The sequence below is a fragment of the Lissotriton helveticus genome, chromosome 6, assembly GCF_964261635.1.
Source record: "Lissotriton helveticus chromosome 6, aLisHel1.1, whole genome shotgun sequence".
Taxonomy (NCBI): domain Eukaryota; kingdom Metazoa; phylum Chordata; class Amphibia; order Caudata; family Salamandridae; genus Lissotriton; species Lissotriton helveticus.
Window position 1 is genome coordinate 1,548,448,381 of NC_136067.1, and position 24,550 is coordinate 1,548,472,930.

General features: G+C 46.1%; 1 protein-coding gene across 5 annotated transcripts in view; it reads left to right on the plus strand.

Moving 5' to 3' along the window:
• The window catches only part of RALGAPA2 (Ral GTPase activating protein catalytic subunit alpha 2), a 1,907,250-nt gene that overhangs the window by 1,153,469 nt on the left and 729,231 nt on the right, over positions 1-24,550 (plus strand). For all 5 annotated transcript variants that reach the window (XM_078649331.1, XM_078649327.1, XM_078649328.1 and 2 more), the window contains one exon: positions 9,985-10,053. In XM_078649331.1, the coding sequence (XP_078505457.1) occupies positions 9,985-10,053 (69 nt within the window). The remainder of the gene's footprint in view (positions 1-9,984; positions 10,054-24,550) is intronic.

Here is a 24,550-nt window from a genome sequence, read left to right on the forward strand (position 1 = left end):
TTGTGGAAGTAGGAGGCGAGGGAGTTGCAGAGGTCTTGCGATGGGGTGATGTCGTTGTTTCCGGCGTTGGGGTTGGAGAGCTCTTTCACGATGTTGAAGAGTTCCTTGCAGTTGTGTGCGTTGTTGTCCAGCCGGTCCTTGTATGCATTTTTCTTGGTGACGCGGATCAGTTGGTGGTGTTTCCGGGTGGCGAGCTTGAGGGTGGTCATGTTGTCCATTGTTGGTTCCCTTCTCCATACTTTCTCGAGGGCTCGGCAGTTCTTCTTGGAGCTCTTGAGTTCGTCGGTGAACCATGGGGCTTTTCTGCTGCCGGGTCTGCTGGGCGGGGTCCTCAGAGGGGCGAGTTCGTCCGCGCAGTTGCTGATCCACTTCGTGAGGTTGTCGGCGGCCTGGCTGGGGTTCGCTGAGCCGGCAGGAGGGTGCTGGCTCAGGGAAGCGGTGAGCTGGTCGGCTGTGATCTTGTTCCAGCTTCTTCGGGCAACCTGTTGCTGGTGGTGGTGGATCGTCGTTCTTTTGAAGGTGAAGTGGACACAGCTGTGGTCCGTCCAGTGGAGTCCTGTTGCGTGGCTGAAGGCGATGTCTTTGCTGGATGAGAAGACGGCGTCGAGTGTGTGTCCGGCGAGGTGGGTGGGGGTGGACACCAGCTGCTTGAGTCCGAGGTTGTCGAGCAGGGTGATGGTGTTTCGGTCGCTGTTGTTCTCCAGGTGGAAGTTGAGGTCCCCCAGGAGGATGTAGTCGGCGGAGGGGAGGGCATGCGGGCTGATGAAGTCGGCGATGTCCTCGCTGAATCGTGTGCGTGGTCCCGGGGGTCGGTAGATCAGGGTGCCTCTGAGGGTGGTCTTCGGGTCGGTGTGGATCTGGAAGTGCAGGTGTTCGGCGGTGGTTAGGGTGTCGTCGGTGTTGGTCGTGATGCGGATGGTGTCCCTGTGGATGATGGCGATGCCTCCTCCCATCTGGTTGGCGGTGTGGTCCCTCCGGGTGATCTTGTAGCCATCCAGATGGCGATGGCGATGTCGGGCGCTGAGGAGGCGTTCATCCAGGTCTCCGTGAGGAAGGCGATGTCAGGGGCTGTGGTGTCGAGGAGGTTCCAGAGTTCGATGGCGTGTCTGTGGACGGAGCGGGTGTTGAGCAGGATGCAATTGAGGTGGTTGCTGCTGGTGTTCGGCTTGGCGGGTGCTGGTGCAGGGTAGGTCCGGATGCAGGTGAACTTGCAGGCGTGGCAGCTGAAGGGTCCGTGGGTGTGCTTCGGGGTGGCTTGGTGACATCCCGGGATGCCGCCGGTGTTGAGTGCGATGAATGACCACTATTGATGCCAACCGTTGGTCCAGTGGCAGGCATCCGGCATCATGGCTCTCCTCAAACATTGCTTTGAGGTGCGGGAGGATCTCGCCTGCCATGCCCTTTAGGAACTCAATAGTGACACCGTTGGGGCCCATAGCTTTACCTGATTGAACGGCAAACAAGACATTGCCAACCTCTTCTGCTGTGAGGTCTGCCTCCAATTCCTGCACTTCAGATTCGGAAAGAGTGGGAAGTCTCATCTCGGCCAGGAGTAGTTTAGATTCTTCGGCGCCATAGTGTGCTCTGGCTGTGTAGACTCCCTCTAGGTGGGCGGCAAAGGCCTCTGCTATTTCACCCGGGTCCGTGACAGTATATTGGTCTGGTATGGTCAACTCTGGGATCCATCGAGATCCCTGCTCATGTTTTTCGAGCCATGCCAGCAGTTTACCTGCCCTGTCCCCCAGTTCATAAACACGATGGCGAGTCTTCAAGAGCTTGGCCTGCGCTTTCTCAAGGGCCAGCGCTTTATATTCCAGTTGTTTCACGTGGAGGCGAGTTGCCGTTTCGTCTGTGGGGTTTGCATTGTGGAGGGGTTCCAGGTGGGTCAGGTCTGTTTCAACCTGAATTAGGTGTTCACTCTATTTGTGAATGTAGCCAGTTTTGGGAGCTAGTGCCTTACCCTTAAGTACTGCTTTGTATGCCTCCCATAGAGTTACGGCAGATTTCACGGAGCCTACATTTTCCGCGAAGTAGTATTCTGTGTGCTCTAGCAGGCAGTCTTTTATGTCAGGGATTTTTAGGAGCCAGGGCGTTATGATAATGGGGCCATGGGATCTCTGATGGTGATGCGTGAATTCCACAGTAAGTGCGGAATGATCCGAGATTCCCCTGGGGAGCCCTTGAGGGTGGAGAAAAAACTCCAGGTCAGTGGTGGGGGAGAACAGATAATCTATGCGGGAGCTGCTGTTGTGGGCATAGGAATAGTGTGTGAAGTAAGAAGTAGTCGGGTGAGACGAGCGCCATAGGTCCTCAAGCCCCATAGTCTGGGTGAAATCAAATAGATCAGAGCCCGGCCTGTGTGACGTGCGCTGGGGGTGCCGATCTTGGGTATCATTCATTGTCATGTTGAAGTCACCCCCAATAAGTAAGGGTCCTTGTGGGAGATCTAACATTATGTGCTGTAGGGTCTTCAAAGCAGCTGTGCCTAAGGTTGGAGGGATGTAGACTGAGATAACATTCAACGGTTTGCCTTCCCAGGTGGCTTCTAGTACAACAAAACGACCCAATGGGTCAGCCCACGTCTTTGTACACATGAGTGCAACATTTTTCCGAACAAGGATTCCGGTCCCTCTAGATCCGGAGGTGAAGCCTGCGTGTACGAGTAGTTTATAGCCTCCCCGGTGCAGTGCTTGGCACCCGTTGTCCCTCAAGTGTGTTTCCTAGAGGAGAACCAGGTCTGGAGCGTGACGTTTAAGATATTGCATGACTATCCCTCTTTTTATTCTATTGCCAAGGCCGTTGACATTCTACGTCATGAGGGAGAGAGATGTCGTCAATGGGTGTGTCATGGTGGCTCAAAGAACGGAAGGTGTATACGGATTAATGGTTTTAGGGGCACCGAGTGTGTACTGTAGGAAATAGCGGTCCTGGAGAAGCCTATGGCGGAGTTCGGGAAAGACCTGGTGTATCCAGACGCTGAGCATTGGGCGCCTTGTGAAGGCACATAGTGTTGTGCAATTAGGCCCGTGTCTGAGAAACCACTGTATTGTGGAAACAGAAAAGGAATCGGAAATAACGGCAACATCAGAGCAGGTTTCTCAACCATCCATCTCCCTCCTAGGAGGGAGCTGGTGTTTTCTGATAATGAGTAAGGATTGTTTCGTGAGGGCGCGTATTGCTGTGTAATATGTTCCATGTTCAAAAATTCTCTGTAGTGTGCAAACAGAAACAAAACCAAAAACAATAACAGTTTCTTAGCAAACTTCCCAACAACCCATATCCCCCCCAAACCCTCCCCCCTTCTCATTCCCCCCCCCCTCAATCCCCCTCCCTGTCCCCCTGCCCGCGGACTTGAAACTATCCACTCCCCAACTAGGCAGAGTGCCTGTCGCCCTCCCGAACATTGATGAGGTCGTGGAGAGCCGTGGGTGCCCTCGCTAGCTATTGACAGGATGATATCGTCTAGTGCGGTTAAAAAACAACTTACATCAGTAATAGCATTCACATAGTAGAAATTTTTAACAAAGTAGGCCCAGGTCAGCCCCACGCCGACGGCCCCATCCACATCAGTTCAGGCAATGGACAGTGTCCCGAAGCGCCACCCAATGTATACAGACAGTACGTACCAGCTAATAGGATAAGGATGGTCAGGGTCTGTACTGTTACTCTCCCCAGTTAGGCATAATGTTTATCACCCTCCACGCCTCGATAGTTCGCCCAGAGGGCCGAGAGTCACCTCCACTCTAAGAGTATTAGGTGAGTTCGTTTGTCATGCCCCGGAGCAATCTACAGGAATAATATCGTTCACAGGTCATCTGAGGACAGCAGTCGGAACAAAATGTACAATTATAACAGGACCAGGAAAAGGATATATATGGATCAGAATGAGCTGCAGACTGTAAAATGGAATCCTATCCGGAGAGGAGGGTCACCGAAATACAGGGTTGGGTTCATAGCGGTGATCTGGAGAAACATCCGGAGGCTCGAAGCATTAAGGAGGTCAGTCAAGTGCGGCCCCGATCATCGTGGACAGCCCCAGTAGTATAGGTGTCATGACGGACCAATGAATGGGCACATCCTCATCTAAGGAGCCTGCAGGGAAACTCGTGACAACTAGGAGCAACACAACAGGCATTGCAGGTTTAAACGGTCTAGAACAACAGTGTTCCAATTACTAGATAGGTCTTAGCCTTATGGGGTCACTGTTCACCTGAGTGTTGTCTGCGAACAGGTCCTGACTTTCAGGTAGCACCTCTGCGTCAGAGCGATCTGCTGATTTCCTGCGATGATTTTGGGAGGACGCAGACTGGCTCCATCCCTCAAGCCAATCCCATACCTCAGCAGGGGATTCGAAAAACCAGGTCGTGCGTTCCGATTCAATGCGCAGCTTCGTGGGAAACAGCATGGAGTACTTGACGGACTGTGCACGGAGTGCCTTCTTCACTTCCAGGAAGCTGCGTCGACGAGCCTGCACTTTCACAGTGAAATCTGGGAAGATCGTGATCTGCGCATTGTCAATTCGCAGTGGCGGTCCCGCTCGTGCCGTCTGGAGGATGACATCCCGGTCACGCAAATTAAATACACGGGCAACGATAGGGCGGGGGGGAGCGCCCGGCTTCGGCCTGCCTCCAGGAACCCTATGTTCCCTTTCTATGGAGAAGTAGTTGGAGAGTTGTTTTGGTTGGAGATGTTGCAAGACCAGTTTCTCCACAAAGAGATCGGCGGCCGGCTCCTCAAGACGCTCCGGAACACCCAGGATGCGGAGATTATTGCGTCTTGCGCGCCCTTCATAATCATCAAGGAGCATCTCCATTTGGTGCTGTTGTTTCTGGAGTTGAGTTACTTGCTGTTGTAAACTGGAGGTATCATCAACAAGTGCTAAGGTCTTGATTTCTATATCTTTTACCTTGGTATCCATTTTACGAAGATCGGCGCGCAACAGCGTCACTTCTATGTTCATTGAGTCAATGCGGGTCTCTAATGAGGAGCGGACTCCAGCGATCGCCTCCATGACATCGTCTAGGGTGGGGGCCTCGTTTGCGGAGGGGGAGTCGCTGTTTTGGGTATAGCATCAGGGGCAGTGTCTTTAGGTTCTCCCTTGGAGACCCACGATAGTTTGTTGATTTGTCTTTGGTTGGGGGGTCGATTTCCCTTACCGGAGGCCATCGTGAAGTGCAGGTCTTGCAGGAGGTTGTACTGACGCAGACCTGAGGGGCACACTATTTGAAGGGGGGGGTCCCTCGTCGATCGTAGAGGGGGGGAGCGTACCTCGTGTCGTCTGGGACCTTCGTCTCAGGAGAGGTTGTGCATCCACAGGGCTCCAGGAGGCAAGGACAAGCAGCAGCTCGCAGATGAAGAATGGGGGTTAAGAGCACCACTCCCAGTTATGCCGGCCTCGCCATCAAGTAGGACCCAGAGCAGTGTGCAGTCCGGACCTGGTTGCATCCCCCGGGCAGCACTGATAGTCTTGGGAGGGCTGATCACCTCAGCATGGGGGCTCCTCGTTCTCCAGGCGTCTCCAGCAGTCAAGGTGGGCACAGGGAACAGTTACTCCGTCACACAGGTGGAGGGGTGAATGCCGTGTACTGCGTTCCAGAGTGGGGCTCAGGGTAATGGGTGGTCACGTCCCCAGCATGACGAACGAAGGCCACAGAAACCTCCCCGCCGCTCCAGTCACTCGATCAGGCAGGGGGAGGTGGGCCGTTTGGTGGGGCCGTATATTCGGCCGCTGTGCAGCAGAGCGGAGAAAAGCCGAGCGCCACCAGCAGTTGTAGGACGGTCCCCGGCAGTAGGCCCAAATCCGGGGACTCGCGTGGGCGCCGACGCTGGGTGGCTCCGTTGTCCGCCGCACTGCACGTCACCTGGGGGGGGCAGCAAGGCGTGAGTGGGTGGTAGTGGTGGAGAATCGCCCCCTTAAGACTCGACAAGGCAGTTCGCTGGGATTCAAGGTCCCTCGGCGTCTGGAGCGGCTCCGGTAGCTGGAGCGAAGCGTCGGGTGTCTGCGGCCGCCATCTTTGGGCCGAGAGAGGGCCGATCTCCGGGATCAAATTCTGACGTTTGAGACGACCCAGTGGGCATCAGGGGCCGAGTGAGGGTACCCAGATGGTCAGCGATCTATTTTCTGTCGACCCTGGGCAGTATGGAGGCACCAGCGCAGGATTAATGGCAGTAAGGCAGCGAGGGCCGAGGAGCCGCCTCAATGTGCGACCATTCCCCTTGGCTGCAAGCCACGCCCCCAATACTGTCCTTTATTAATTCGCAGACTGAGGGTTTTGTAATGTAAAAGCCCGTAGCTTAAAAACTAAATTAACTAGGCAATGGCTGATTGAAACAGAAACTACAACATGTTGTTAAAAACCTTCTGATCACAAAGCCGTAATATTTCAGCACCTGTTCTCATCTTCCTTCACAGTGATGTGAAATGTGAAGGTCATCCTTCCAACAATCCAAACCATTTGGGTTCAACTTTGGAAGTTTGCCTTTAAGCAAGAGGAACAGAGAAACACCTGTGACTGAATTGAGTGCTGTCTGATATGCCACTGGATTCAAGCTAGCCTGGCTGATGAGGGGTGTTACCCCAAAACCGGTCCCAGGATGCTTGTTACTGGTCCAGGGAAGACCTGGCTTGGCAGTTCGGGCTGGACTGTTCCCATGAGGCACAGGGGCAGACTGATTTGCATATGGCCATGTCTGCCCTGGGGTGGTGAAGTGAGCTAAAGAACAATGATGAATTCAACCCAGATCTGTGACTGGGGGTGAGTGTCTGAAAGATGTTGCTGCGCTCCGTCCTTGTTTTTGCGCTGTCTAATTATGACCATAACATTTTTTGAAGGGTCTTTTAAGCAGGTTCACTGGAAACATGTGCCAAAGGAATGCACGCTTTGATAATTACACGTTCCACTAAACCACATGCCCTGTGGCAATACAAAGCAGTTTTGAGGTGCTGAATGGAGATTCCCGATAACAATTCTTTCATTTCATTTGAAGCTAATTGAACCCCATTGAGAGTTATGATATTACTAGGCACACCTTCTATCATAAATGTGTCGGTTAAGAAACTTTTTTAGAGTAGATAGGACTCACTACCTTAGTAACAATTCAATGGGAATGATAATCCACTCAAGCATAAACCCTCCTCCCACATAGAAAACGTAAAGGTACCAATTATGTCTAAACCTTGTTTTCCCCATGGTTTGGAAGGTATTCTAACTGGGGATAAAGGTGTTCTTCTTGCACTTTTACTTTTGTCACTCATGGCACATATTAGACTATCCCTGAGTCTGTTTTCTACAATATCGTCCATACTTGGTAACCAGTATGTAGCTCTAACCTTAGACTTGGTGCCACTCCGTCCAAGATGCTCTTCATAAGCTAACTCAGCAATCCTGTCCCCTAAATCCTTGGGGAGGGGCGGGGGGGGGGGGGGAGCACCAGTCTGTCTCCCCTCAAGCCCATGTCATTGTTTATACTTGTTTATTTCTTACTTCCCAAACACACTTGATTTAATCTTGTAAACTATTGGGTTAGGCTGGCAATCCATGGACAATTTTATCCCTTTGCCAACTTAAGTATAACGTCATCATCCGAACTTGTTTTTCACTCGTCTTTCGTGTTTCATGGAATGATAGGGACAGGTGGTGCAATAATCTTTCAAAGCCCACGGTCTGGAGTCTGAATCCTAATAGCTTGCTTCATTTGCCAAAACATGCCCAACCTACTGTCAGGCTGTTTTCTGGCAGCTCCCAGTGTCAGGATGGGAAATGCAAATCACTCCCAGATGGCAAAAAAAGGACTTGTGTCGGTAAACAATCACCATTCTGGAGAAGCTGAAATACTGCACTCCTCTGGAGCTTTTTATGTAAAAGCAGAGTCTGCCGTCCAAAAATGTGTTTTAGTTTTTCTGATGAGTTTCAAAGGTTCATACTTTTGAATTATTGAGTGGGAATTATCACATCAATGCATACAGTGCTCCCAGGCCTTTCATAATCATGACCCTAACGACTTGAATTCTGAGGATTAACACTGATAGCCTCAAAACAAACTGAAGCAAATTTGTATCTTTCCCCCGTTCCGCTAATGCTGTGACCTGTCTTCAGGCATCAACTCATGAAGCATTATGAATCTGGTGGATGCATTTTCACAGCAGTAATCGCCATAGTCTAAGCCATATTTCTAACAGTCTAAATGCAAGAAGGAGCAACTACTATTTTCAGAGAATAAAAAAAAGTCCGAAGTGAACCCTCAACTCGCTGATGTCATCTAATTAATTGTAAATATGGGTGACAGCAATGACTACTAACATCAAGGTAAAAGCATGTTTGGTAAGAAATCACAGAATCCATGAGGCAGACAAGAATGAGGAAACTATTTAGTTCGAAACCTTCACATATCTAATATTTACTGCAGGACAGGGTGGGTCTGCAACACAAGTCTGTGCACTTGTATAGAGCAGAGTGCATGGCTACGAAGTGGCTGAGTGGTTAAGGCATGGAATGCTAATCCATTGAGCTATACACGCGTGGGTTCGTATATCATCCTCATCGCCAGTGTTCCCAATGAAGAAGAGCTTTTCTAATCATTACATTTAGTAACTTTATTCAAAATAGATAAGCGACAACCTCAAGGCCACAGCTCCTGTCAACACTCTTTACTGAAATAATCGTTCCAACTTTCAAAACAGAATATGGAATGCACCAGCAACTGGGAAGGAAGGGGGATGTCAGGATATGGGAAAAGAGGGAATGCTGAAATAAGAAAAAGGGAAAGTGAACTGAACATGTACAATGCGAGTTAATAGGATTATAGTGTGCTATGACACGAAAAACAACCTCATAATTTATACAGGGAGATTAATACCGGTCGGTCACATGCCCCCCTACGACTTCACATAATTCATTTTATCTAGATAGGTGCATTTACATTTGAAAACAGTGGCCCATATTATAAGCTCATGCTTGCACCTTTCAGCCACCCTATTCCATGAAATGAAAACATTTTTACAAGCCTCTTGGACAAACGAATGTTTGCTCCCTGAAAGATGTTTGTGTACATAGGTCACTATTATCTTTTAGCTTGGGCACATGGTTAGAGTGGTCATTGTCAGTACTAATCCATTTCTTCTGTATGAATAAGTATTTATTATATCCAATATTCAGAGAGTCCCATTAATCTGGATCTTGACTGGTATTTCCCACTGGTTTTTTCGATAATTGACTGGGGATTTCTTTTGAGACACCCTTCTTTAGTGAGAATGTGTGATCAGGTCAGGGACAAGAGGGTACAGTAATGGTAATTATATACCCTAAATCTTCAGTTCACCAAATTCTACTCCTACTCATAACTTTTCAACTTCCGGTCTTTGTGTGTTATCTAGAATCTTGTCTAAATCTTATTATGCTTTGAGCATATACAACAGGTTTTATGTGAGGATGTATGGGTGATGTATTCCAAAAATGGTGTGGGTGTCTTAAAAGCTTCTTTGCTTTTTATGGGGCCGGGCTGGTTGCCTTCATATTCTGACTGAGGCAGCTAAACATTTGGACGCAACATAATGAAGAATAATGGAAAGCTACCACCTGCATATTACTGAATTTGATCAAATTAATAACATAATAAAACAATAATATAACTTACCCATTTCAGATCATTATCCTTACATTGTTATAATTAAAAAAGAAAATATTGGTTTTCCATAAACTGAGTTTTGAGCTATCAGGAAAGTTGTAGGGCTGGGCTTGTTGACAAAAATAACAAAACCAGTTGCCGGGTTTGTTGACAAAGAGTATTGTTTGAAGCATTTGCGTCCAATAAATTTCACTGGAGATTTCTTTGTATAAACTTTGGTCATGGTGAAAATTCAGCTGGATTTTTCTCTTTGGTAGGTCAACAAGGTCAAGTCTTAAACATTTATGAAAAGATTGATGCAAATATTCTGAGTCCTCCTTTGTGTTATAATGTATTTTGACTTTACTTAATTTTCTGCAGATTCTTGTCGCCACTATTGCATTCCTTTTGCCGAGCGCTGAGCATTCCTCCATGGAAACAGATAAAAAGGTAAGTATTAACACTGCTGTGCATCTGCAATTAAATGTCCATATTGATTTAGAGTTGAAGGCACTGACTCTTGGAGGATAGAAGCTTAGAGTTATGGGTGAGTGTATCTGATTTGTTTGCTTGAACATGTGCGTTCAAAATCATTTGTGTTTCTCCAGTGTTTGTACCAGACACTTTGGCATGCCGTTTCTTGCTTACCAGAGAGGTTTGTAAAACATATAATTTGGGGGCTTATGATCAAGTATAGAGGTTTGCAAATACTCATAGATCCCCATCTCTCCGTTGTCATTAAAATCACCTCTTTTGAAACACTGTTTTATGTGAAGTTTCCGTTTGCCATGCTGTGGCAAAGACTGACGCTAGGGTGATTTTTCTACCATATGGATATGGTTATGCCTAGAATCCATCCTCAGATCCAGGGTAAACCTCCCGAAAAACTTTCAGTTAAATGCAGAATTTGGGATATTAAACTGAAAATTGAAAACGATGTTTAATGCGGATTTGTAAATGACCCAATCTCATGATCTCATTTCCAAAGCATGTTCACCCCATTTTTATTGAATTTCTATAAAAAGACACCCCGGAAAACCTCGTTTCAGAAATGGACATATGTAAGAGGTAACTCTGAAGGCTCACTTGTTGTTTATGCTTCTATGACATGCTACAACCATTGTTCATTTACATACTTTTAATGAATACTTCCAGTTGCAAATTCCTTTGAGTCTCTTTCCCCAGCACCAGACAGAGTCCAGAAATGTGTACAGCCATGTGGAGTCTCTGGTTTTAGGTGGGGCCCATCACTCTTGCTTGACATCTCACAGCATCACAGGAAGCGATGTGTCGGCATTATATGTAGCTCTGCTCTGATGTTCCCCGGCGTTTACATTTTTTTTTAATGTTAAAATTGGAGCATGTCTCAACCGCAGTTTTCTTGTGTTAAGCCATGCATGATCTTCCAACTCCCAGTGTCATTTACAGATCTGCATTAGGGTTGCCTGCCTTACCTGAATACTTCACACAACACATCATTGTGTAATCTTGGTGTCTAAATGCCTCTCTAGACCATCGGAGAGCAATGTCAACGAGAACCGCAAGAAGTCGCACAAACAGTCCACTTCCCACCATCAAAATAAAAGGATTATATCCAAAATGCAGTCCCACTCCTCTTCAAAATCCATTCCTGTGTTGACTTTGAGAATTATGAAGATCAACTCCAGCCTGTTGCTTTCAGTCAAACAGGTTTTCTGTAAGGACCTGAAACAACCTCAAATATCCTTATAGTGGGGAATTCCGTCGCAACTTCAAGAGTGTGTTACCAAATATAAGTATCTAGGAATCCTATTTCACAATTGCGATACTTTCTGCAAACATCGGTTATCATTGAAATCTAATGCTCAGTCATTGGGGTTTGTCTTCAAAACCTTAGCCAGGAATCAGAGTAGCCCTTCTTTAGAACCATTACTACAGGTATTAAAATGAAGTGTTACCAGTGTTGACATACGTTGATGCCCTACTAGGAAACATCACACATTGTTAAGATTTGACTGTATGCAATGTGCATAGGCCGTTTTATGCTCTTTTCAGTTGTATATCACAATTCAAGATCAGATTAGAGTTCTGTTTGGTAGGGTAAACAATTGCACTGGAAAGGAATCAATTTGTGTTGTAAACTGAAAAATGCTCCAATATAGACATTAACCAACTACTTCTGGTCAGAGATTGAATTTGTGAGGGAGGGTAATAGACATCCAAGGCAAGTATGTCTTTTCTCTGCCCTGTAAAAATTGACTTTTGAAGAGCAATGGAACACTGCAAGGTTTGTTAATCGTTTTTAAAAAAGACTGAATAGATCCCTAAAAATAGCTTCAACTGTTGGTGATGAAATTATTCTTGGTAAATAATCCCATACTTTGGTGGTTATTAACTTTTATTTTCTCAGAGTCAATCTTATTTTCAAACATATTACTCTTTGCAATTGAAGCTTAACATAGTTAAACTTCAATTGCAAAGAGTAATATGTTTGAAAATAAGATTTATATAGATTACACAACTTGGGTGATCAATTCTGGATAGTCACCTTTCATGCAATGAGTATATTTCAAGGCCAATATCTAATACAGTTGTAAAAGTGAATAGTAATAACGAATGCAGATCTGCAGGTTACAAAGAAGAAATAATTTTGCATTGGTCATATGTCTGTCCCACACGTATAAATGATCATGAACAATTGACTCGAGATCCTCTGAACCAAGAGAAAGTTTGTACATTTAGAGACGCTCTCAATTATTGCTTGAAACCTGACTATCCAGAATTAAACACCCGAGCTGTGTAATGTATATAAATCGTTGAAGGGAAGTCAAAAGGAAAGGATAATTAACTAGGAAATTAATGACAGGGTTTTGTTTTTTTCTTATTATTTAAATCAGTGGTTCTTAACCTGTGGTCCTGGGATCCTTGGGGATCAGCAAAGCCTACTCAGGTAATTCGCAACTGTAGGAGATTATTAAATAAGATTAATAGATTAGTAAAGTGGATATATGTAAAGAAGCAAAATTGAAAACTTAACATTTTGAAACATTGTGTACATGTGAAGTAATTTGAAATTGACGTCTAAAAATGCAGTTGTTGGAGTAGTATAAGTGCATCAAGCAGAATATAGAATAGACGATGAGTGGCCACAATTGAAATAAGAAAAGCTCCAAACTTCCCATTAAATGTAAAGTTTTTTTTATATTTGTGAATTAAATAAAATTGTATTATTTTTGTATTTGTTTGAATGCTTGTTTCTGTATGTTTTATGTGTATTTTTTTTTGTTTCAAATCATCGAAAACATTCGAGGGTGGGGTACCCAGCTTTCAGTAATGACTACGTTTGGGTCCTCAAATTCCAATGATGATTCAGTGGGGTGCCTGGGTTCTAGTAATGATTAAGTGGGGGTCCACAGAAATCAAAAGTTTAAGAACCACTCATTTAAATGATCTTAATTTGTGAATTCAACATGATGCTCCCAGTGATTAACTTTATTTCAGATTATATAAAATGAAGGCCAGAAAGCAATCACTGGATAAAAGTCATTGATTTAATTATTAATTTTCAAATATGATTGTGCTTCTGTCTCATTGAATGAATGGACATTGTAATTGTTAAAAATATCGATGCAATAAACATGGACTTCTGGTAGTAATATTCATGTTTAGTCGGACAACACCACCACCACCACTGTCCATTATATCAGCAGACAGGGCAGTTTGGGGCCGTGGACCCTATATTGGAAGGTGATTTGCCTGTGGCAGTGGGCGCAGCGATGAGGAATTTTCCCAGAAGTAGCTCAACTAGCATATTCCTTCCATGTGAGGGCAGATTCTTTCAGTGGAGTGCCACGAGTTGGTGTTGCACCTAGAAAGTGACGAAGGCGATCTTTTCCAGATTGGAGTTCCAGTTTGTGGATTTCTTAAACACAGCCAGAACAGGGAGTGTCCTCAGTTTTGTGGCATTCACTATCCTCTGAATGGTTCCCTCAGGGATATGCCTTCAGGTTCAACTGGTCCCAGGGCGTGCTTTACCCCTTTCTGCTGATTCTTCTTCTGTCAAAGGTACTGTAAAAAGTGAAAAAGTATTGCACACAGCTAATCCTTATTGCCCCAGACTGGGCACAGTGTATATAGTACACCCATCTGTTGGCACTCAGCACACAGCCGCCTCTTGCTCTTCAATGCAGTGCAGACTTTCTTTTGTAGCAGGAAGGTCAGGCCAGGCCCTCCAAATGCTGTGGCTGCCTGGATGGAAGTAGAGTGGTTGGCCAGAACAGATGTGTTCAATGTTCCAAGTCAGAAGCTGGTCTTTTCAACTTCTTGTAATTTGGGTCATCCCATTCACATTAGCGTCTCTCAGTGGCTATGGTTAAGAACTATTTGACTGCCCCTGTTGCATTTATTAGTCTTTCTGATCATATTTCCTTGTTTAGATCGCCAATAGTGGTGCAGTTTTCCTGAGAATGTACGTATTAACTCCCACTACTTTTATTGTCAGTTGGCCCCAAATGTACTCCTGTGCTATTGTGTCTGGAAGTGGAGACACAGCTGAAGCTGTAAGGCTACTCCTGGCGGCGCTCACATTATATTGCTGGGAAAAGTTTACTGAACCAGTTTGAAGTCTAAAATGATCATTCATAACTTAGAGTCAGCGCAAACATTATGGCATCTTACTTCATCACAAGAAATATAACCCAAACCTGGCACAGCATCTGCAGGTCATATACACATTTCTGGATTGTAACCAAATGCTAACTTTTCCACCATAAGCCCATCTGACACACATTTGGTAAATATTGATGCCATTTTCTTGGTTACCAATACAACCAGCAAGAGGCCTGATGACTTTTTGTATCTATTCTTTGCCAGCATAATCCCAACTGAAACATTATTTCTACAGCCACTTAGAGATTCTTGTATAGGTGGATGCAGAGATTCTGAAGTCCCTTCAAGGATGATCCTTCCCAAGCCCTGTTTCCCTGGTGATCGCCTTGCTGACAGATGCCTCTTTGCAGGGATGGGAACACGCTTGGGGCCTTTACCATTCACAGACCTGCCCACCCAGGATGAGCAGAGGAATCAATTTCCTTGTTATACGAGGACAAACCGGGAGGAGTGGGTTCCCCTTGGGCATGTGGTCAGAGAGCTCTCATTTTGCATTATAGACCGAGAAATTGGTCTGTCAGCTGCTCATGTGTGAAGGAAGGAGAATCAGACTGTTGTCTTCCTGAGCAGAATGTTTTCTGTGAATCACGAGTGGAAACTGACAAACAAGGTGATGTATCAAGTTTCAGTCAGTTGAGACTTCCCCAAAATTGATCCCGTTCTGACATCTGCAACCAAGAACTGTCCTCTCTTCTGCTCAAGACTGGTCCCTTCCTCGTATTCTGATGGATGTTTTCAGCTTCCTTCAGATTAAGAAACATATTTCCGATTTTCAAGCTTAAGAAACATATTAAGGATATCCATCAATTGTCTTCAGCCAGAGCATGCTGTCAAATATCAGACTTCTCATAGTAGTAGTCATTATGATAGCGCTTGATTAGGGCATGCATCCTTGCTATCTAGATTTTTATCTCAGCCTGGACAACTCATTGAAGGTTCCTCTTTAGAAGGAGCTTATTTCTGAGTAATAAAACTATCTTCGAACCCAGTTTGGCAGCTTTCAATTTGCATGTTTGGGTGTTGTTCATTACTGTTTACCGACGGAAGTCTTCAACATTTTTCTGTCTGACAGACAACCTGCCTCCAGAGCAGTGTATGCTAGAGAATGGTCTGTTTACACACCATCGTATCTGAATAGATTCATTGTGGTCTGACTTTAATCATATTCTGCAATTACCTTTTTCCTTTCCTGGGCTCTCCGTTTAAGCTTCCTGCAGCTCTTCTATTTCTCAGTGTTCTTTAGATCAATTTTACCCCAACCTCCTTTTCCGTTGCTTAATGGTATTTTACCTAGTCCTAACATTTCTCATTGGGAACAATTTTAGCGAGGGCTACAAGGTCACATTCCTTACCAGGAAACAGGCTTAGATAGATGACTGAAGTTCCATCCCTAGCCACTTTTCCTCCATTTACAGTATTTTCAAAAAGCAGGGTGGTTCTCAGAGAACATCTTTATTTGCTTTCAAAAGTTGGTACAGCATGTCAATTGTCCTGGATAGTTTCTTGTACCATGTTTTTATCCTCAATGTCATCCATCTTTACCAACGTAAGTACTCCCTGTAGAACTTCAGCGTCACTTTGTCTCTAGAACACCGGTTTTCTGTGTGGACGACAATTAGCTAATAGTTTGCAAGAGTCTGAGTTAAGGAAAGAGGTAAGGAAGCAAATTACTTCGGGGTGGCTCTTTTTCATCACTTCAATGAGCCAGTCTGGGATACAACAGCCCCTTCTGCTCTCTTGAGAGTTGTTACTATCCATACAAACTGCAATTCTAGAACTTCTTTTTCGGGGGCTCATTTGCTAAGCATTATTGTCTGGTGTTTGAGGAGCAATCTCATTTTGGTAGTGTCTTGTTCCTCCAAAGTGCCTTGGATTGTACTCCACCCCCTGACCCATTTAGATGCATTGGAATTTGTTTATCTAAAGATTTTGCAGGAGCAGGTATACAATAAAAGAACAATTTACTTACCCCTTTTCAAAGTTCTTTTTGCTAAATACTGAATTCCAGTAGATCCTGTGGTACCTCTTGAGAATGTTTTTATTGTTTCTGATCGTTTGCTGGCACAGTCTATGGCTGTCAATACGAATGGCACAATTTCACACAAAGCAATAAAGGAAGGTGGGTGGAAATTCTGCCAAGAAAGAAGGTTACCAAATGTAGGTAGCTAGTCCTTTTGGGATTTTCCTGACATTTTGACTCCCACTTCATAGCTGAACACTATCAAATTTGGCAACTAAACAAATACAGTAAGAATCTGTTTGGTAGGACTCCAAGAAGTAGGCTGCCGAGAATGGCTTCAAAGTAGCTTTTTTATTGCACCCTTCACCAGCAAGTTCAATTACCAAGTCCTTAAAGAGTGTATATTTATAGTTCTGTTTAAAATAAACAGTGTGTTACTTAGTAAGATAAACAGATTATCTGATTACTGCCTTATGTACCCATTTGTAATCAAGACCTCCAGTTCTGTGGCTTAAGTTAAAGGACCAAGTGCAAGGGCACTTGGCAATGCTATTCTTGATGGACCTATTAAAAAGGATTTGCATTAGAAAAGTTAAAGGAAAAAAGCTAGTGTCAATGAAATAAGTAGATATTCTGAATTCCTATCCCCTTTACTATCTTCTGGCGCCCAAGTCACATCAGAGGCGTTGGTTCCAAAATGGGAGACTGTAACAAGTCAGTGACTCAAGTGTATCTTAAGACAGAAATGCATTATTCACTTTCATCGACTTGTATTTCCCTTCTGAGGGTGTCCCTCCCTTCTCAAAGCAACGTTTAGATAACTGTTACAAGTCACTCAGAAAACGTTTTGGAAATCATCCTTTTAATAGTTTCAGAAATTAACTATCTTTTCAGTAAGGTCCAAGTGTTCAGTACAAATAACGACAGTAGTAACAACTTTAAAATAAACATTCAGATGAATGATTTGTAGCACATGAATGGAGCACATTTTCACACTACAGTACTGCAAAAGCACAATAAATCTTCACTGTTCACTGTTAGTACCTACTGTTTAGTTTGTAATCATGTCCAACTATATAGCACAAATGCCCATTAGAAAAGGCTGCCTCTTTACAGAGAAACATGTTTGTGTTTATCCCTCTCCAGAAGATTCTCACTCCAGTGAATTCTCCGTTCAGATTCTGTATGTGAGTAGCTTTCTATGTGTCAGAATTTATTTGAAACTTTTTATTTTTAATAGTAAAGACTCAGGTGCTGCGTGACATCCCGGGGACTCAAACTGAAGTTATCTGGTGGGCACTGAGCCAGTGGCATTGGTTCCTCTTTCCTGCTCTTCTCAGATGTTAGAACCAGAAGCTGCCGATTTTAAAATGCTTTTGTTAGGACTATGCCCCCCTTCTATGGGGAAATTTGAGATCCAAAACCCTTTCTAGAAGTTAATCGCCAAATAAGAAGAAGGCAAATGGGATGGATATGCAACACAAGGGGTCTTCCTCTTTATCTTATTACGAGCAGAAAGAGATAGGAAGGAAGAGGCTTAAGGAGCATTATAACTTCATCAGTACCTATCCCTTTTCTCTTTTTTTATAATTCTTTTTACTAGAACACACAAAATAAATCATAAATACAATCAATAAAATACACTGGGTACGGTCAGGCAAAAACATTGAAGATGTCACATCCGTTTGGTCACAAAAGATACAGCACAATTAATGATCCACGGGCTCAGGAATCCTCCGACATTGGCGGGTCATCTAACACGACCGGGGGAGCACAAATATCCCCCCTATATACATTCCAGGCACCCCAGACTTTCCCCCACTTCCTGGGCCTCCCCCTAGCCACATACACAGCACGCTCTCTAAACATACACCAATCCAGGTCTTCCATCCACTTCCCGATCGTAGGCGGTTGAGTAGCCCCCCACAATTGAGAAATATTACGCTTGGCGATAGCGCAAGCGAGCGTGGCCCACACCTTTCCGTGGGACATAAGATCAGTTGGTTCCCAGACATTCAAGAGACAACGCCGTGCCTCCAACTCAAAAGCCAACTCCCCACACTTCACGTATTTTTTCGTGAACAGCCGACCAATACCCCCGGATAAGGGTACAGTCCCACAGCACATGTAGGAACGTTCCAACCTCCCACATCCCACTCACCACTGACAGCCAATCCCATGCGCACCAATCGCGGACCAGTGACACAGGAGCGGTGGAGGATCTTCAATTGCACCAGCATGAGTCTCATCTGGATGGCAATGACTCTAGGCGAAACCAGTGCCTCCCTCCAATCTTCTTCATCGAGGATCAGTCCATCGGCAGCCCAGTGATCTCTGAAAGCCACGAGCGGATCACCCATATGATTAACCAGTTTTTTATAAATCAGGGAGATCGTCTTCGTCGGAAGATGACCATCTGTCACACAATCCTCCAACGGGGAGGCCTCCAGTGAATTCACCCCTCGGGGGATACCGGCCAGCAACGCATGCCTGATCTGCAAGTAGCAAAACCGCTCACTCCCCTGCAATTGATACCGCTCCTGCAAAGTCTCAAGCGTGAGTATCCCATCCTTACCCCACATATCCCCTACTCTGGAGATCCCAATAAGGTCCCATTTGTCGAATCCTTTGGTCTTACATAGGCTACCCAAGCATTCAGCAGTTCATATCGGTGTGGCGATAGTTATCTTCCCCTCCCAATTAAGGGAACGAGTAGCGTCATGCCACACCTGAACAGTCACCACCGTAGGCCCCACCAATGGAAAACACCCCCTTCTGGCATTCAGTGACCTTGAGAACTCACCGCCCGGTATCTGACCACGGTCCATAGCATACCCGGGATCATGCGGCGAACCATGAACAGCATGGTTAACTGCCGCCAGCTGAGACGCCCAGTAATACTTCTGGATATTCGGTAGGCCAATCCCCCCGTCGTACCAAGGCAACGTCAGTTTAGCAAATGCAATTCGGGGCCTGCCTTCCCATAGGAGTTGTCTCTGAAGAGATTCGATCTCCTTGAAGTATGATATGGGGACTGGATCCATGGAATTCTGGAGCGCGTACAGGAAGCGGGGAAGCGCCATCATCTTAAACAACACCGCACGCCCCAGCATGGACAGTGGAAGAGACTTCCACCGCACTACATCCCTCCGGAGCCTGTCCAAAGGCTGCAACAAGTTATTAACATACCTACTCTGCGGATCCAGGGATACAAAAATGCCAAGATACTTGAATCCCCCCTCTTCCACCCTGACCGGGCAGCCCGCAGGAACAGTCGGAGGATCACCACTTAAGACGAAAAGGACAGATTTCGCCCAGTTAATGGCGACTCCAGAATACCTCCTGAACACCGCCAAGACATCTCGAAACGCTATAAGTGAAGTCCGGGGGGAAGTCAAATACAATAATATGTCGTCGGCATAAAGCGATATCTTATCCTCCCACTCGGACGTCCACCCAAGGCCCCTGATCGATCTGTCCCAACGTACCCACGCCGCGAGCGGTTCCAGCCCTAGAGCAAAGAGCAATGGGGAGAGGGGACACCCTTGCCGAGTGCCCCTCCCTAAGGCAAAATCAGCTGACTTATGATTATTCAAGACCACCCGGGCTAGAGGGTTGGAATACAGGACTCGGACCCAGGAAGCGAACTCCGGACCAAAGCCTAACTTATCCAGGACGGCAAAAAGATAGGGCCATTCCAACCTATCGAATTCCATGGTGGCATCTAATGACAGGAAGACCGTCTGCTCGTGTATTTGAGAAGCCCCGCCCAGAATCCCATGTAGCCTGCGCAGGTTAAGAGCCATATTACGGCGAGGCATGAAACCGGACTGATCCGGGTGAACCAACGTCGTGATCACCTTGACCAACCGAGTTGCAAGCAGTTTCGCCAAGACCTTCGGCTCAGCGTTCAATAAGGAGATCGGCCGATACGAAGAACATTCCGTTTTCGGTTTACCCTCCTTGTATATGACTACAATTTTCGCAACCCGCTGGTCGTAGGGAAGCTGGCCCCTCTCCCTGCTTTCACTAAACATATATTTGACAAAGGGAGCCAAAGGAGTTCTTAACCAAGATCCCAACCCCTCTCGACCCAGATGTAAAACCAGAATGCGCGACCAATTTATATCCCTCTCTGTGAAGTGCCATGCATCGCTTTCCCATGAGGTGAGTCTCCTGCAGCAATACCACATTCGGGGAGTGTCTCCAAATCAGTTGGCTAACCATTCCCTTCTTGATCTTGTCCCCAAGCCCGTTCCAACTCAATGCGGAGATCCCAACCGCCCTGTTATCGGAGGACATCCTTGCACCAAAAGAACACAGAATCGATCGACGGCACCCCGTGTGAAAAAAGGAAAAATACAAAAACAACATAACACACCCGAACACCCCCCACCATCCCCCTCCCTGCACCCCTGCATACAGCTTTCGCTCATCCCCAACTAGCAGTGTGCCTGTCTCCCCCTATGACCACAAAAATCTAAAAGTATAAAAAAGAGGAGGGCCTACGGACTTGCTCCCCCCCTCCTCCAAACTCTGTATGGATAGACCTGCGCCATAAGATAACTCAAGAACATATAAACACAAATCCGCTGGCCATCCTAACATCCGCACCCGCTGAAACAACCCCAGAACCAATAATCAATAATCCCCTGTTGGCCTCACATTCCGCCAAGTCATTGTTCCTCAGCTTCCCCTTGATCACGCGACTCCTGGTCCGGCCGTTGAATAGTATCAAACCAGTCCACCTCTACTTCAGGATTATAGAAAAACCATGTCTTTCCATCCAATTCCACGCGTAGGTGGGCTGAAAACATCATTGCGTACCTCATGCCCTTGTCCCTCAGCTTCTTCTTAATCGACAAAAACCGCTGCCTTTGTTTCTGGACTGCCTGAGTGAAGTCTGGAAAGAACAGAAGAGTAGCATTCTCAAATTCCAAAGGGTCCGTCGCTCGGGCCGCCTGCAGGGTAGCGTCCCGATCACGGAAATTGAGAACTCGCGCAATGATCGGTCTAGGATTCGCCCAAACCCTGTGAGCGCGTTCCACCGTGAAGAACTTGCTGAGGCCCTTTGGTTTGAGATGGTTAAGGACGAGGTTCTCGACGAACAGATCCGTTGCCTGCCCCTCCGCCTTCTCCGGGACTCCCAGGATGCGAACTTTGTTGCGTCGGGCCCGCCCTTCATACTCATCCAGACGACAGTCAGTATCAGTATCAAAATCTTTATTCGATTGTAAATTTACAATCATAAAAGTTCATTTTAAAACATCAAGAAACACAGTTAAAAACAATTACACACAGTTCATTTACATAGGCAAAAAGACACAGTGAACAGTACAATATCAGACAATGAGAGCATGGGCAATATATAATTAAAAATATAAATATCTGTAGGCTTAAAAAGCACCAGCACAAAATTTTTCAGCATGGTTAGCCATCCATGCTTTTCCTAAAGCAGATGGCTTTTTTTAAAAAATTACAAATAAACAAGGTACAGTCAATGTTCAGTAGTTGTAAGTAATAAAGTGCGGGTTTAGTTTGTGTAAAACTCATTTTTTTAAGACACGGTTTAAGGTATAATTTCCGTGGAATGGAGTAATAAGGGCAAATAAAAAGGAAGTGTGCCAGATCTTGAGGAGACTTTCCGTCGCAGCCACAAGCTGGCAACACTTCGCCCCGCTGGGCGCCACTTGGGAATGCCAAAAGGAGGTGATAGAGGTCAAAGCGGAACCTTGTTAACAGGAACCGATCATAGCTAGACATAGGCCATGTCAGGTAAGGTTCTATTTGCAAACATGTTTTTATCATGATATGTTTCCTAATGCTGACCTTCTGTATCTCAACCTCTTCTCTGTCAGTACATCTTAACAAAACTATGGCATTCTTGACCAGGTTCACATCAGATTTTCTAATTGTGTTTGGGGCATAGAACAGGTCATGGCGGCCAATTGCCGTTAAACTGTCCTTTATATACTTGATCCATGGTACCTTAAATCTCCCGTCTAACTGTAAGGCTTCTTTTAGTATGGCATGTGTTAATGAGATTTCGTTGTTTAACCAACATTTCAGCCAACATAAAATTGGGCTTACTGCTAATCTGTCACCTAGATAAGGGACCCCCAGCTCCTCATGTACAGAATAATTCCCAATGCCCCTAGGTAGTCTTAGGAGTTTTTTTAGGAAATTATTTTCTGTGACCTCTAGATCTTTTGCCTTACGATAGCCCCAAAGCTCGCTCCCATAACAGGCAACAGCAACGCTTTTTGCCTGGTACAGCTTAAGTGATGCGGCCAACGGGCAATTACCAATTTTTTTTTGCAAAGCCAAGGATGGCCGCATTGACCCTTGCAGTTTCTCCCTTCTTTTTGGAGACTGCTGGGCCCCATGATAAATTGTGGTCTATCAAAACCCCGAGGTAAGAGAAGGAGTTGGTTGATGGAATTTTTGCCCCATTTATACTAAAATTACCAGGTTTCAGAATGCCCTTACCTGTCTTCATAACGAAGGACTTAGAGTTGTTTATACTTAAGCCACGTGACTCCATAAATTTATGGAAGGAATTTAATAATTTCTGAAGCCCAATTGCTGTTCTGGAGATAAGAACAGCATCATCGGCATAGAGTAGTACAGGTACCCCTCTACGCTCGACTAAAGGGTAGTCTGCTTCTACAAGTAAAAGAGATTCCTCCAATTCATTAATGTACAGGTTAAATAAAAAAGGGGCCAGGATACAACCTTGTCGGACGCCCCGTTTTATTTTAAATTCATCCGTTACGTTAAGATCTTGAGAGTAACGGACATTCGCCCTTGTATCTGTATGCAGATCGGCGAGAAAATTAACGAGGTTCCTCTCTACGCCCATTCTCAGCAGAGTAGCCCATAATAGGCTTCTATCTACGCAATCAAAGGCGGACGACAGGTCCATAAAGGCCATGTAGACGGTACCTTGTCTCGCCAATGTATACTTGCTTAGAATAAGGTATAGGTTCAGACACTGCGTGATAGTCGAGTGATCTGGTCTAAACCCATATTGTATAGGTGAGAGGATTTTGTTTTCTTTGGCCCAAAAAGATAACCTGTTGAGGATTACACCCCCTACCACTTTAACTACTGAGTTCAATAAAGAAATTGGCCTGTAACATAACGGGCTACTGTGATCGCCCTTCTTAAAAATAGGAACTATAGTAGAGAGACCCCAAGTTCTTGGGCAACCAGTTTTCACCGCTGCATTAATTACGGCCGTGAGAACCGGGGCCCAAAACGGGATACTAGACTTAAACAGGTCCGGCGGCAATCCATCCGGACCCGGGGCCTTGTTGGAAGTAAGACCCTGTATACCCTTGACAGTCTCTTGTACTGTGAAACACAAAGGAATCACAGCTGGAGTTAAAAAGTCGGAGACTTCCCATTGCTCATTGCTCTTGAAAATTGTACTGTAATGGGACACCCATTCCCCCTCTGACGACAGTCAGTAGACTCCCTTGAGGACCTAAGATCACGCACCTCCTGCTGCAGCTGGTTCACGTCGTCAGTGAGACTTGTCGTTTTTACTTCCAGCGATTTGACTTTCTTGTTTGCCTTTGAGAGGTCCGCCCGAATCGGCCCCATTTCTATCGAGACAGTATCCAGTTTGGTGTCGAGAGTCTCCATCTTCTGGCCCAGGGACGTCCGGGCCCCGGTGATGGCCGCCATGAGGTTTCGTAAGGACGGTTCCTCTTCCGCGGGGTGGTCGTCAGTGCTTCCGCCCGGACCCTTCTTGGACTCGAGAGGCGACCCCTTGGGCATTGTGGACCGATCCAGCTTATTAGATTGCACCTGCCTGGCACCCCTGGTGGTCTTGGGCGCCTGCCTCTCTGAGTCCGTCTTCATCGCCATAATACCCCCCCAAAGGGCCTCCACCGCCGCACACAGGAATAGTCAATGGGGGGTATCCGCTAACACACAGGGGCCAACCGCTGACCAACTGGATCGCCGCCGACAAGGTGGAGACCCAGTCTCACCGTCGCCACAGCCACCAGTCCAGGTAACCCCTCAGGCCCGCACAATACTCCACACGACTCCAGCCGCAATCCACCAAGGAAAGAAGGGAACATCCAGAGGGCAGGGTCAAGCAGAACAGGAGGATGCGCCAAATCTGGGTTCCCGCGCATGCACCCAGGCCCAGCGTGGTCCACAAAAGCCAGGAAGCGCCCTCAAGATCTTCGCCCTCCGCAGCGACCCCCCGCACAGATGGGGAGACCGACCGTCTCCAATTGCTGCTGCCGCAAGATCCGGGCGGGTCACAGCGTTGGGGCCTCGCCAGGGTTTACCCAAGGTAGTATCCGGCCAAAACTGCGACCG